General features: G+C 31.4%; 1 protein-coding gene and 1 pseudogene across 1 annotated transcript; both read left to right on the top strand.

Moving 5' to 3' along the window:
- Nucleotides 1–1,797: 1,797 nt before the first annotated feature.
- LOC128172763 (uncharacterized) lies at nucleotides 1,798–2,426 on the top strand (annotated as a pseudogene).
- A 1,630-nt stretch (nucleotides 2,427–4,056) lies between these two features.
- LOC128172750 (adhesion G-protein coupled receptor D1-like) lies at nucleotides 4,057–7,185 on the top strand. The gene is made up of 6 exons (XM_052838508.1): nucleotides 4,057–4,711; nucleotides 4,823–4,864; nucleotides 5,471–5,608; nucleotides 5,758–5,886; nucleotides 6,032–6,100; nucleotides 6,349–7,185. Exons 1-6 carry the CDS (start codon nucleotides 4,646–4,648, stop codon nucleotides 6,415–6,417), a joined length of 513 nt encoding a protein of 170 aa, XP_052694468.1. The 5' UTR covers nucleotides 4,057–4,645; the 3' UTR covers nucleotides 6,418–7,185.
- The last annotated feature ends 5,286 nt before the right edge of the window (nucleotides 7,186–12,471 follow it).

Below are 12,471 nucleotides of genomic sequence, written 5' to 3'. Positions count from 1 at the left end.
AATGTCCCTCAGTGATGATGCCATGGCTTCCCTCAGTGTCTTGGAGGGAGATGTGGGCATGATTAAGAGAGTTGCCTTTTCCATTCTGTCATCTGGCACATCCGAGGCTGATGATTTTGGAGTGTCCCGACATAACCACTCTCTTTGCTTTCACTAGGAAATTTCTCAGCTGAAGAGTCCTACCCCCTTGATCTTGTTAAATTGACTCTCATCACTCAGTGTTGCCATCATTACATTGATTAAATCAGCAATGCTAAAATGTAGCATGCTGCCAGGTACGCCAGTACTTTCAATAAATTTGGCAGTATGGCCTACTTTCGCAACTCTGGCGGTCAACTTTACATTTGGATAAGTAATCGTATCCCTTTGTTTGCCTCCTTCAAGAAGTTCCTCTAATACACACACATCTGTGAGGGCGAATAACTTGACCAGGTCTGTTACGTTTCCACCACTTACAAGTGCGGTGTTTGACAATGGTTTTCAAAACTTTATTACCATACTTACTTTTACTGATAAGAAATGTGTGCCCTATATGTAGATATGATTGACTATTGATTATACATTATCTATGCTAAATTACAAAAGAAAAAACTTACAATAATTATCCGTACCTGTAAGACTATCGAAGCCTTTCTTCTGCCAACCATGGTCAGCACAGTCATACCGGATCTGGATGTGGGCATGTGTTTCAAATTTATCTTCGATGTAATAGTTGACGGGTTGGCAGACCTCAATTTTCTCTGGTGTCTTCCTTGTTTGAAATAAGAAAACCTGTAATAGATAGCAAAGGACTATGTGCGGTTTTATGCATTTTTTGCCCCCAAAATCAAAGATTTAGATAGAGCTTTAAAAATAAGGTGAAAGATAGTTAAAATCATATTGGAAATAAAGGTACTGCATAAATTATATCTTTGGACAAACTATAGATAGATGTGGTATGTTCACAATTTTTAAACGTTTTAAATAAATTTCTAAGGCCTATTCCCCCCTGGAAAATTAAAATTTCTTAAATTTACACAGTAAGATGACCAAATTTATGCCTTGGAACCCTCCGCCCCAACCCCAGGGAAAACATGCATACAACCGAGAAAAAATCCTGGATCGCACTTGACCGTTATGCACAAAGATATTCCTTTCATGATTTGCAAGGGGATTTTAAACAGTATACATTGTGCAAAGTTTCTCGGAAAGTTCACTATACAACCCGTCTTAATAAGTTTTTCATTTCTAATGTTATGGAAATCGTTATGGAAAAAAATCACCGAGTGCGAGTACCCCACCCCCCCCCCCCCTTTCCACGGCACATCGTATTTCAAGTTTACATCGCAAATGTCATCGAAACATGTAATCAACATACCTTTATTCGGAGTTTCTTTAATATAAAAGGCATCCTGTCAATGATTCTTTGACCATGTTGACCTGGCCTTCCCCGTTTCCTCCGACTTCTTCTCGACATACTTTTCCCCCGCTTCAACAAAATGGCATTTCCGTTATCTATACACACGCGCATGCGCATTTCGAACATGTTTATCGTCAGAGGTGCGTAAGTGAAGATGGCAACTACAATCCGCACGGATTTGTGTAATCACATGTCTGATGAAAACCCGAAAATGGGACTAGATACTTTTCGATATTTTTTAGGGTTAGAACATGCTATTTTTTCGATTTAAGCAATAAAGAAATATGGGGACTTATATCAAGTCCCCAGACTATTTGAGGTCCCCATTTTACGACAGTATCTGAGGCAGGCCCCCAGTTTGGCAGAACCACACACGCACACACACACACACACACACACACACGCACACGACGAGAGGATGTATATCAATGAAAATAATAGGAATATTGAAAAGTGATCTAAATATATTTTATAGATAATGGACACCTCACTCGAACTGACCGAGGAGGGAAAAAAAATCAGAAATGATTTTTTTAATCCTACAACCTACAACATGGCTAACGCATCGTCATTGGCTAACAGCACACGACTGTCGCTTGGCCCGGTCCAAGTAAAAAGTGTAAGTGTAAATATCATTTGCGTCGATGTCTGTTTGAGTATGTATAAGTGAGTACTATTCTAATAATTGATTTTAAATTTAGATTGGTGAGACGGGAGTGGTGTCCACCGGTTCGCAAAGAAGGGAGGTGCAGCTGTCCATGGACGGTCGGTCTGCTCTCCTTACCCTCTGGGGTAAGGAAAAGACCTGGAAGTCGTTGCTGGGGACATGTATATTGTCCGAAATATAGTCCCCAGTAACGACTTCAATAAGCAGAGGTGCTACTCGTCCACCCCTCTGACAAAGTTCGAGGTAAAATGCATACACTGTCTCGTCACAATAGTTTTTGCTATCAAAAAAGTCATTGTAATATCTATACATAGAGACAAAAGTATTGCTTTAAAATTTAATGAATTCTATTTAGTTTAAGAAAAATATTGAAATATTGTAAACGAATTTCTTCATATTAAGATGCTATTTTGATGCCTCATCAGACTCTAATATTGATTGATATTGATTAACAATTGCAGCCATATGAATGCACAGAACTCCAGGAAACATTTAAGGGGGTGGTCGAGTCTGTGTCCTTTGCCAGGTACTACTTTCTTTTTCTCTTAGAAAGGTTTTGCCTTTCGTTTTATTTTTTATATACATCTTCCGTACTAAAACTATTGCTGATGTTTATTACATTGATTATGTTTATTGTTTTAATTTCTTTCTAACATAATTTTCCTTGCCATGCCACCTTTTTACGTTTGTCAAAGTAAGGTATTAAAATGATTTTTGTACATGCTTTGTCCGAAATTTTTCTTAATTGCTTTCTTGGCCTATTCTTTTAAATTGAAATAAAAACAAAACTGCATGGCTGAATATTAAGAGTCTCGCAGCTAACTGGAAACAAAAAATAACAAACATTTTTATTTTATTTCAAACACGTAAGTGGGTATTTAGTGCGTTGTATCTCTTAATTTTTGATATTACATGTATGAGGACACAGGTACTGCCCGCATTTTACTTAATATGTTTTTCAAACATTTTTAAAATTGTAATGGATTTTATTCACACAGAATCTACATCTATTCTTTCACATTGTGTTCATATTTTGTTTTATCACAACATAAACCTGATTTTATCATGCCTATTGTTGCTCTGATGAACGATGTGCCCATTGGCCTCTTGTTGTTCATTGTTAATTAAAAGGAGTAGTGCAGAATACAGTATTTAATGCATATTTTTTTTTACAGTTTTATGCTTTGCTTTGTTATGCGATTTCAAAGATGTGCTATGATATTTTAATGCAATGTTATGAAATTTGTATGCTATGGTACGAGAAATTGAAATGAAGGGCTTAATTATATTGAATGTTTTGCTGTGCAATGGTATGCTATGAGATTTGAACTAAATCGCCTCCGTACACTCTTCGAAGTAAAATAATAAGAAGTCAAAGTTAACCAGTAATCTGCAACGTGAACGTTAATTCCTTAAAATCATTAAAACCGAGTTAAAATAATTTTGTGTCCTATACTATGGTATGCTATGGTATGATATGACGAATGAGATTCTATGAAATCGTGTGCTATGATATGAGATTAAATGCTATGCTTTGCTATGGTGTATGTTGTAAAAGATATGCTTGAGATGACTGTATTGATGGGTGTATGAATACACCCACATTTTAATAAATCTTGCCAAATGTCTGGAGAGTTTTAAGATAAACCAAAAATGTATCGTAACTTTTTTAAAAAACATTCAAAGAAAATACAACTTAAATTTGCCACATATTAAACGTTAGCAATCTTTTATAATATATTTCAAATAGTTATCTCAAATGTGATTTGCAATTATTAACTATTACCATCTTTATTAATACCCGACGCTATCAAAATCAAAATAATTAAAATTTCATATAAGGAGTTACTTCACGTAATAAATTGATATTAATGTAGCATTCAATACGTAACTATTTTTAAAAGATATTATACGACTTTAAGGAATAAAGATTATAATGGGAAAACAATTCTTCTTTAACACAGTCTGACTAAAGCCAGCCCCTAATTATAAAGAAAAGTTATGGTTAAAAGGGTTTTGAATTCTTTTTTTAGTTTGGCTTCATACATTCCTTTAGATTATTGTGCAGTAAAACTTAATAAATCAATTATTAGAAGTATCTCGAGGCAGCATATCGAAAGAAAAATCAGATCACTTGACTGAGTCATAGACAATAACGATAATTTATATATATATTCACTGAATTGATTAATTCATTAAGAACAATATTGATAATTTAAGACTTTCCAGTCACATGCTTTTTTAGTCAGCTATTTTTGATATTACATGTATGAGGACACAGGTACTGCCCGCATTTTACTTAATATGTTTTTCAAAGATTTTTAAAATTGTAATGGTTTTTGAAGAATTATTTCAAAACATTTAAAATCAAATAACTGTAAATGTTCTTTGATCTTGGTTTTTACTTTAAAATATAAATGCAATCAGGAATGATCAAGAATGTATGAGGTATGGTAAGTATTAGTCCATTAATTTTTTTTTTCTTTCACTAGCGTTTTTCGAATGTTTCCTTTTGCAGGTCGGCTGTACGATCCCTAGGAACTCTGATACCCGTCCTAGGAGTCACGTGGTTATTCGGAATGTTGGCCGTCAACGAAAAAGCAGAAACGTTTCAGTTTATCTTTGTTATTGCAAATTCACTTCAGGTGCGTCCTCTTTGAAATTTTATTTCATGAAATTGTAGACAATGATATACGTTGGTTTTTTTTTGGTTCTTTAATTTATAAATCGATAAATTTTAAAAATCTACATTTCAGGGACTTTTTATTTTTGTTTCACATGTTGTACTGAACAAAAAGGTAAGACTGTAATCTTGACCAAAAATTCCAAATATTACAACTAAAAAATGTCCTTAGTCTTCTCTTAATTTTTATTTTAAAAGAAGGATTTTTTCCTTCTTATTTTTACGTATCTAGATATTCAATTCAAATGTTAGCAAATTAAATGATTTTCACTCTTCATTTTTTCGATGTTAACGTATAGCCTCCTGCAAGGTCAGGTCATTATGATATGTAAAAAAGAAATGGTTTCAATGTTACAGGCAATGAACTTTAAGCAAAATTTATTAAAATAAAAGGTTTGTGGGCTATATTGGTTAAATTGTTTATTTCGTTCTTTCATATATATATATATATATATATATATATATATATATATATATATATATATATATATATATTCTTACAAAGTATTTCTTAGGTCGAGGAAAAGGGTAATGAACTTGACCTGACCTTCCTATAAGTATAAGATTTTTAAGTTTAATGTAATTGATACTGTCAATTCTAAAAAAGTTGCACTTCATAATATGGAAATTTCATTCATTTCTGAATATAACAAATGTGAGAAGACTTCTTTTTAAATATGTTTACTGTCAATAGTGATGTAGTTTCATTTATTTTGACAAGGTGATACAAGGCTTACGAAATAAATATCCAGTCTTCAGTAGTCTAATGAGTTTCACTGAGGAAAGCAAAAAAGAAACAACTTCTGTTTCCCGAAGTCAATCTACATCAAGATCAGATACCCACACGCTGAAAACAAAGGTATTACTTAGTAACAACTCTAAATATCCATGATACAGTTTTGCATTATTTTCACTTTTAATATCACATAGTTTCAATTCTACCATAGTACTATTCCTTTCTATATTTACATTATTTATGAGTAAATAAATGTACATTTGCACATATAGAAAAATGGATGGATTAAGAGATTTCATGATTTAAAATCAGCCGTGAAAAATAAAGTGAAAACATCGGAATCGTATCTGACTGAGAAAACCGTGTCTACTGATTGCTCAACGAGTGATCTCAATGAAAAGGTAGGTATATGTATATGTATATGTATATGTATCATAAAGAAAGATATATGACTTGGATAAATCAGAAAATGTATGCAATTTTACATATTTGAGAAATATGTCTCTGTATCGACCATGTAAAATGTATCAAATACATATATTTCAGAACCCCGTAATTACCGAAAATGAGTCGACCAGTCACACGTTAGAACTTATTTCAGAAGGAGGACGTGCGGTACGACGACTGTACACTATATATACTTGTTAAAATCGTCATTTATTGTATTAATAATGCAATTGTAGTTTTGTGATTTACATAGTGATGTAAATGTCGCAATGAGAATTTGATTTGAACATATTTTATTGTATACATATATATAAGATACATATACAAATGGTTATTATTATCATTATTAGAATATGTTGACTTTGCCTCTCTTTGTTTTTCAACTGTTGGATATAATTATTTCTTTTCGCTGACAGGTAAAAAGATTCCCGTTTCCGTTCAATTTAAACCCATGGAAGAAAAAATACAACGTGACGGAGATGTAGAGAGGATAAGGCCCAAAAGCTCTTTACGATTTATAACGATTGTTATATGTTTGTTGACATTTAATTCAGTAAATCAGAACATACATAGAATACATACCACTGGGTGTTGCACTGTACATGTATTTATTTTGTTATCGAATGAATTCATCTGCATGCCATTTCAGTTAATTATGTTTTACTTTTCTTTAATTATGCTTTACTGCACTCGACAACATTCCTACAAAAATTTACGTAAATGTTTTGGTTAAGAAAACATAATTCATTTTCCAAACGCATCTGAAAATCACTTGTCAAACAGTTCTTACTTTTTCTGTTTATCTTTTTGGTAAGATTTTGTTTGTTTCTACATGTATTAGTCATTTAATTTCAGATTTTGTTTTATTTATGTACCTAATGATATACTTTCTTCAAAACATTTCTATCTATCAGCACATTGTGAATGCTTGCATTTAAAACATCAGAAAAGTTTTAGATGTTGATATATATTTGCATATCCATTGTTCTTTTCCACTGTAAGTTCATACGGAGGAACTGCAATTATCTTTTTTATAATCGCAATTGATCTGTCTGTATACTATGACGTCATAAAGGTATGACGTCATATACTTTTCCATGACCCACTATACATTATGTGTTTTTTTCTTACTCCATAAAATTGATGTATTTAATTGAAACATGTCTTTAATAACATTTTAAAGGAATAACTGTTATAACATATTATTGATTCTGTTAACAAATCTATGTGGATTAAAAAAATACATTACAGTCTGCATGTTTATATTTGATGAAATAGCTAAATGTCAAGGTCTAGGCTAATACAGGGTATTTGCGAGTGGTAAAATGCAAATATAAGTAATAAACAACGATTACTTAGTGAACATGGCTTTATGAATAGCAACTGCTCTGCTGGCATATTTTCCATGATGCGCTAGCGTGCATCATGGAATATGTCAACAGAGCAATTGCTATTCATAACGCCATGTTCACTAAATAACGTTGTTTATTTCTTAAGTAAATACATTAATTTAACATAACGCACTTGTGCCATCAAAATATCTAATTAAAACAATGATAAAGAGACTTGGACACGATTTGACTTAAAATTTTCAATTTGTATATTTCCATTTTCAATATTTATACTGATAAATAAGAAGTTATTAATGTTATGTCAAAATTTAAAAGTCAAATATCAAATTATAAGTAAGATACAGAGTTCATAATTCGTTGTTTTGTAAACAAAGCACGAATGTTGTCATTTTTTACATATGTGTTGTATTGGTGTAAGTTTCAATCATATGTATCTTTCTTTTGTTGAAAATACTATATGATACTGAATTAGTTTAAATTTTTTTACAAGTCATTTCCTCTATACATGTATAAGAAATGGTAATCTCTACATTACATTTTTTGTAAACAACTATAAGACTCGAGCTTTGTTTACATAACAGCCAATTCCTACCCCTGTATCTCGCTTGTAACTTGACTTTAACATTCAATATTTTGGCCAATCATTCAAAATGCACCAGTAAACCATCTTAAATCGTTTCCAAGTCCCTTTACAATAATAATGGAGCTTTAACAGTACAAATACTGCTGATATTTTTTATTGATCACTATGTTAATTTACAATTTATAACCATTGAGGTGCAACATTCACCCCGTTATCAAACAGAATACTAATACATAACTCATTTCAAACAAGACGGTGATTCATTGTCTTATATAAATAAACATTTATAAGATTTTTTGTTGCTGTTACTATTTGCAGTGAAAGAACGTGCAACAATACTTTGAAATTGAAAAAAAAAGTTTCAATTTGACTCCATTTGGTAAAAAAGATATTACAGCGATAGTAGACAGCAAAGAGGGCAATTGACTGCAAACGTACAGTATCAATCAGACCAAACCAAACAGAAAGTAAACCCAAACAAAACCCTGTGTTTACTTTCTGGGTTTACTCCGGGTTTTCTATTAAACCCAGAGTAAACCCAAAGGAACAATAAACCCAAAGGAAACCCAGAATTTGAACAAAATTAAATGTAAACATAGAAAGAAAATATTCTGTTCATTTCTATGAAATGCGGGAAGTAACTTCCTTCTGAATCCCGATTAAAAATATTTCTACATGTTATTATTTTAATTATTTAAACACTGATAACGGAAAACAACAAGTAACTAACACACTGAAATTTTCCTAAAATGTACACATGCAATTAATTATTATGGGAATCTATATGCATGGTACTTAATTGAAATAGATTATGATAGATATATTGTACGCCGTTATGCGGGGCGCCGGTTATGTATACGAATATTGAGACAGAAATCTAAATCATTTATTTTTTTGAAATCCAAAATAGTAATGACAACTTTCTTTATTGTTTAATCCATTGATTTTTCTCTGTGATGTTATGTACGGAACATTTATTTACGCGAATGATTAGACATAAAAAAGAAATTAATCGGTTGTTTTATAGCATTTTTCTAACCTATGTGACTAATTTTATTTTACATAACTTTCACAATTATCAATGTAAATAATTACAGGTTTATTTACAGTTAGTATTTTCACATCGAATTCTCTGAAACCAATAAAAATATTAATGTGAGAACAAAAAAAAAATCCCGCCGAATACTGAAAAACCAAATTATCAATGTAAATAATTACAGGTTTATTTACAGTTAGTATTTTTACATCGTATTCTCTGAAACCAATAAAAATATTAATGTGAGAAGAAAAAACAAATCCCGCCAAATACTGAAAAACCGATTTCAGTTTGTAATCATACGGATTTTATTTTTGGTATTGAATATTGTGTACCGGTAACTTTTTTCTCTGGAATTTTTATTATTTACGGGACTAATAATTATAAGAATCATGGATATTTCTTTTGAGCAATAAATATATTTATAGAAGTAATATTTTTGGCTAGTTCTGTGAATAAATAATTTTTTGCTTTAAATATAAGTACCAAATTAATCTAATTAATTAATTCAATACGTATGTACATATATGTTTCTAATATCAGTATTTCTATGATATCGTGTTTTCTTAAAATTAATTGTTACTAACAGAGTCAGGGTAAAACTCCGAGAGGACCCGAATCGATCAGAATAAAAGCGTGTCCAAAGCGTGTGAAAAGCGAGCAAATCGTTTCGTGCGAGAATCGTTTCGTGTAAACCGTTCAGCGTTTCGTGTAAATCGTTTAGCGTTTCGGGCAAAGCGTGCAGCGTTTCGTGTAAACCGTTCAGCGTTTCGTGTGAACCGTTTAGCGAGCGTGTAGCGAGCGTGCGGCGAGCGTGTGGTGTAATAGTACGTTTCAGGGTCTGTACTATTATTGAAATATCAAGCAAAAAGTGGTGGAAGAAAAATCTCGGGACATAGTATAGTATATCTTATAAATTTATGAAACTTTGAAGTGTTTTGAAATTCTTTAACCAGGGAACAACGATGTCTATATATAGATCAGTAATAGGATAAGGTAATGTCAAACATCGAAGACTGTACGAATATTTAAGAAACTGTTTTTATTACAAGTGTTACCGTTAATAATCAAATCAAAGTTTGACGAATCTTTCTGGAATTAAACATAGGTTGTAAATTTACTTTGTATAAAAACTTTCTTCATGGTTACTCAGTGTGAAACATTCTTTACCTTAGACGTTTTACTTTTCCACTAAGCATCCGCCTTCGTTGCCTTTCCTTTACACTACATCTAAATTCATCATGTTCATAAGTGATCATTCGTTCGCATTTCAAAATATTTAATGTCCGTATTCTCGGACTCCATGCTAGGAAGTTTTATTGGATACAAGCTACGTCATTCTTATCCATGTGCATGTTGTCGACGGCGCGAGGCCGAAGAAATTCTCACAATCGTTCTTTAAAACGCTTTAAAGTTATACAATATAGGATATACATGTAACTTTTATATACAGACTTTAATTAATTTGTTTGCAAGTTTATAACTAATGATTATTCCTTTATCGGCACCACCTATAATTTACTCAATTCACTCTCTCTTTTCTTTCTCTCATTCAAGTCACGAGCGGCAATGTCTTACCTCCGCCCAGCTACGATCTGATTGGACAAAGGTCAGTCAAAACATTAGGTATAAACTTTTCTGGAGTAAACCCCTATAAACGCTTCAATGTACTTCGCTGTAACTTAAACGATCATGTTTTGATAAGCATATATCTTTATCTACCATACTCTCTCAAAAATATCCATACAATTTAGGATCAATGTTGCTCCTCAAGCCACATTTTTAGATCCCTTTATTTGTTTAAGATAATCTAGATACTTCATTCTATATAATATTGCAAGCTAATGTTTATAAATTATGTTTAAATCATGCATGTAAATCGTGTTAGATATTAGTGGTTAATATATGCGCATCTTTATTTATTGCTTTTGAAAAGAAATAAGTTCATATACAGTTTTGTCCTGATGAGCAGTACTGGCATATTGTACTAAATCACAAATTCAAATTAAGGCTTACACTACATCACATCTCTATGTAAATAACAATATATATATATATATATATATATATATATATATATATATATATATATATATATATATATATATATATATATTGTTAAACATCTGAAGAAAATGAAAGCGCTTATGTTTTACTCGATCTTTGTGTTTTCATTTATTTAAAGGTCATATGAAACGATATCCTGACCAAATTGAGTTATATACGGGAATGAGTTCATAAGTGCCTATTTAATAAGACTGACATTGTTTTTTGGATATTTTATGCAAAATGTGAGCGCCACAGTCGATCAAAATTACTTAATTGGGAAAAGGAACATTGACTTACGCGGCTTACCTCCCTTGCTTGTGACGTCAGTAAGACCCAATCGCCTTATAAAGCTATGTTGTGAATACAAATATCCATGTCATTTTGCAGCATTTTAAAAGAAAAAAAATACTTTTTTATATAAAAACTTGTATAATTATACAATAATCAACCACGTCAGTATTTTTTCTCTCAAGAAATGAAATCGTGTGCGTTTTTATTTACATGTAATAGCGTGTACATAATGATATTCAGTTTCGAGACTGCAGGGAGAATAAATGATTTTCTTCAGAAATCCACATGCAAGTATAATATAATTTTAATATAAGCATATTTATATGTTTTATTTTGATCTTTTTAATGAAATTGACAAATTCAAAAATAAGTCTGATCATTTTTTCCCATTTGCACGTTCATGCAATTCATTAAGATTTTTTTTCTAAACAACTTGTAGGCCTCATTGTGCCTCATTCGCTTCACGATTATATTGTTTGTTTCACTTTCAAATTCACAAATATGTTACCATTTAATTATTTTTAGTCGAAGAGAAATTTCTTCAAATGTTTTGTTTTTGAAACGTGTACTTGAATGTGCGGTGTTTTGATTTCAAAACGTGTATGTGCGGTGTTTACTCACAGATCCCTTTTATCTCACTTTCTTCCGCAATGTTTTCTTTCGTTTTTTTTTATCATTATTGATGCTTGTTCTTAATAAAATCTGTTGATTATCTTCACATTCGTTCACAACTATTTTTATCAAACAACCGATTTATTTTACCGATACATTTCTAAATCCTTAAATGCCATATTTCCGCGATCTAATTTAATAAAACGTTAATACACGTGTACACAAAGTATTTTCTAAAGATATTGCTACATGTATATATCAATTACCCGGAAATTTATATTATTTCGAAATAAAATTTAAGAATAATTTTGCGGCATTTTATAGCAGCTCTTAAATACAAACTATGTACACAATGCCTCAAACATTTTCATCGGCCTGCCTAATATACTTTTTTATGTGACAAAATAAATCAAATCAATTTAAATGCTTTAATTCCCTTTAAATGTAGCTCAATCATTATACGAAGAAGAAAAGGATGTTTCTATTTCAAAAGGATAAGATTAATTCATTAATCAGCTGTTAATGTTGGAGCATTTCTTTCGTTAAATTTCCACTCCAGTACGGGATCTTCACCATGATTTTACTTTTGCGAGAAGCTGATATTAGATTTATTCAT

The sequence above is a fragment of the Crassostrea angulata genome, chromosome 2, assembly GCF_025612915.1.
Source record: "Crassostrea angulata isolate pt1a10 chromosome 2, ASM2561291v2, whole genome shotgun sequence".
In the NCBI taxonomy this organism is placed as follows: Eukaryota; Metazoa; Mollusca; class Bivalvia; order Ostreida; family Ostreidae; genus Magallana; species Magallana angulata.
The sequence above is the reverse complement of the archived record's forward strand: the minus strand, read 5'-3'. Positions and strand labels throughout refer to the sequence as shown.

What these genes read in the sequence shown, in the direction of transcription:
- LOC128172750 (XM_052838508.1), top strand. Translation starts at nt 4,646, where the DNA reads ATGTTGGCCGTCAACGAAAAAGCAGAAACGTTTCAGTTTATCTTTGTT. An exon ending in TTATTGCAAATTCACTTCAG is followed by an intron (nt 4,712 to 4,822) that starts GTGCGTCCTCTT and finishes TCTACATTTCAG; the next exon opens with GGACTTTTTATTTTTGTTTC. An exon ending in CGAGTGATCTCAATGAAAAG is followed by an intron (nt 5,887 to 6,031) that starts GTAGGTATATGT and finishes CATATATTTCAG; the next exon opens with AACCCCGTAATTACCGAAAA.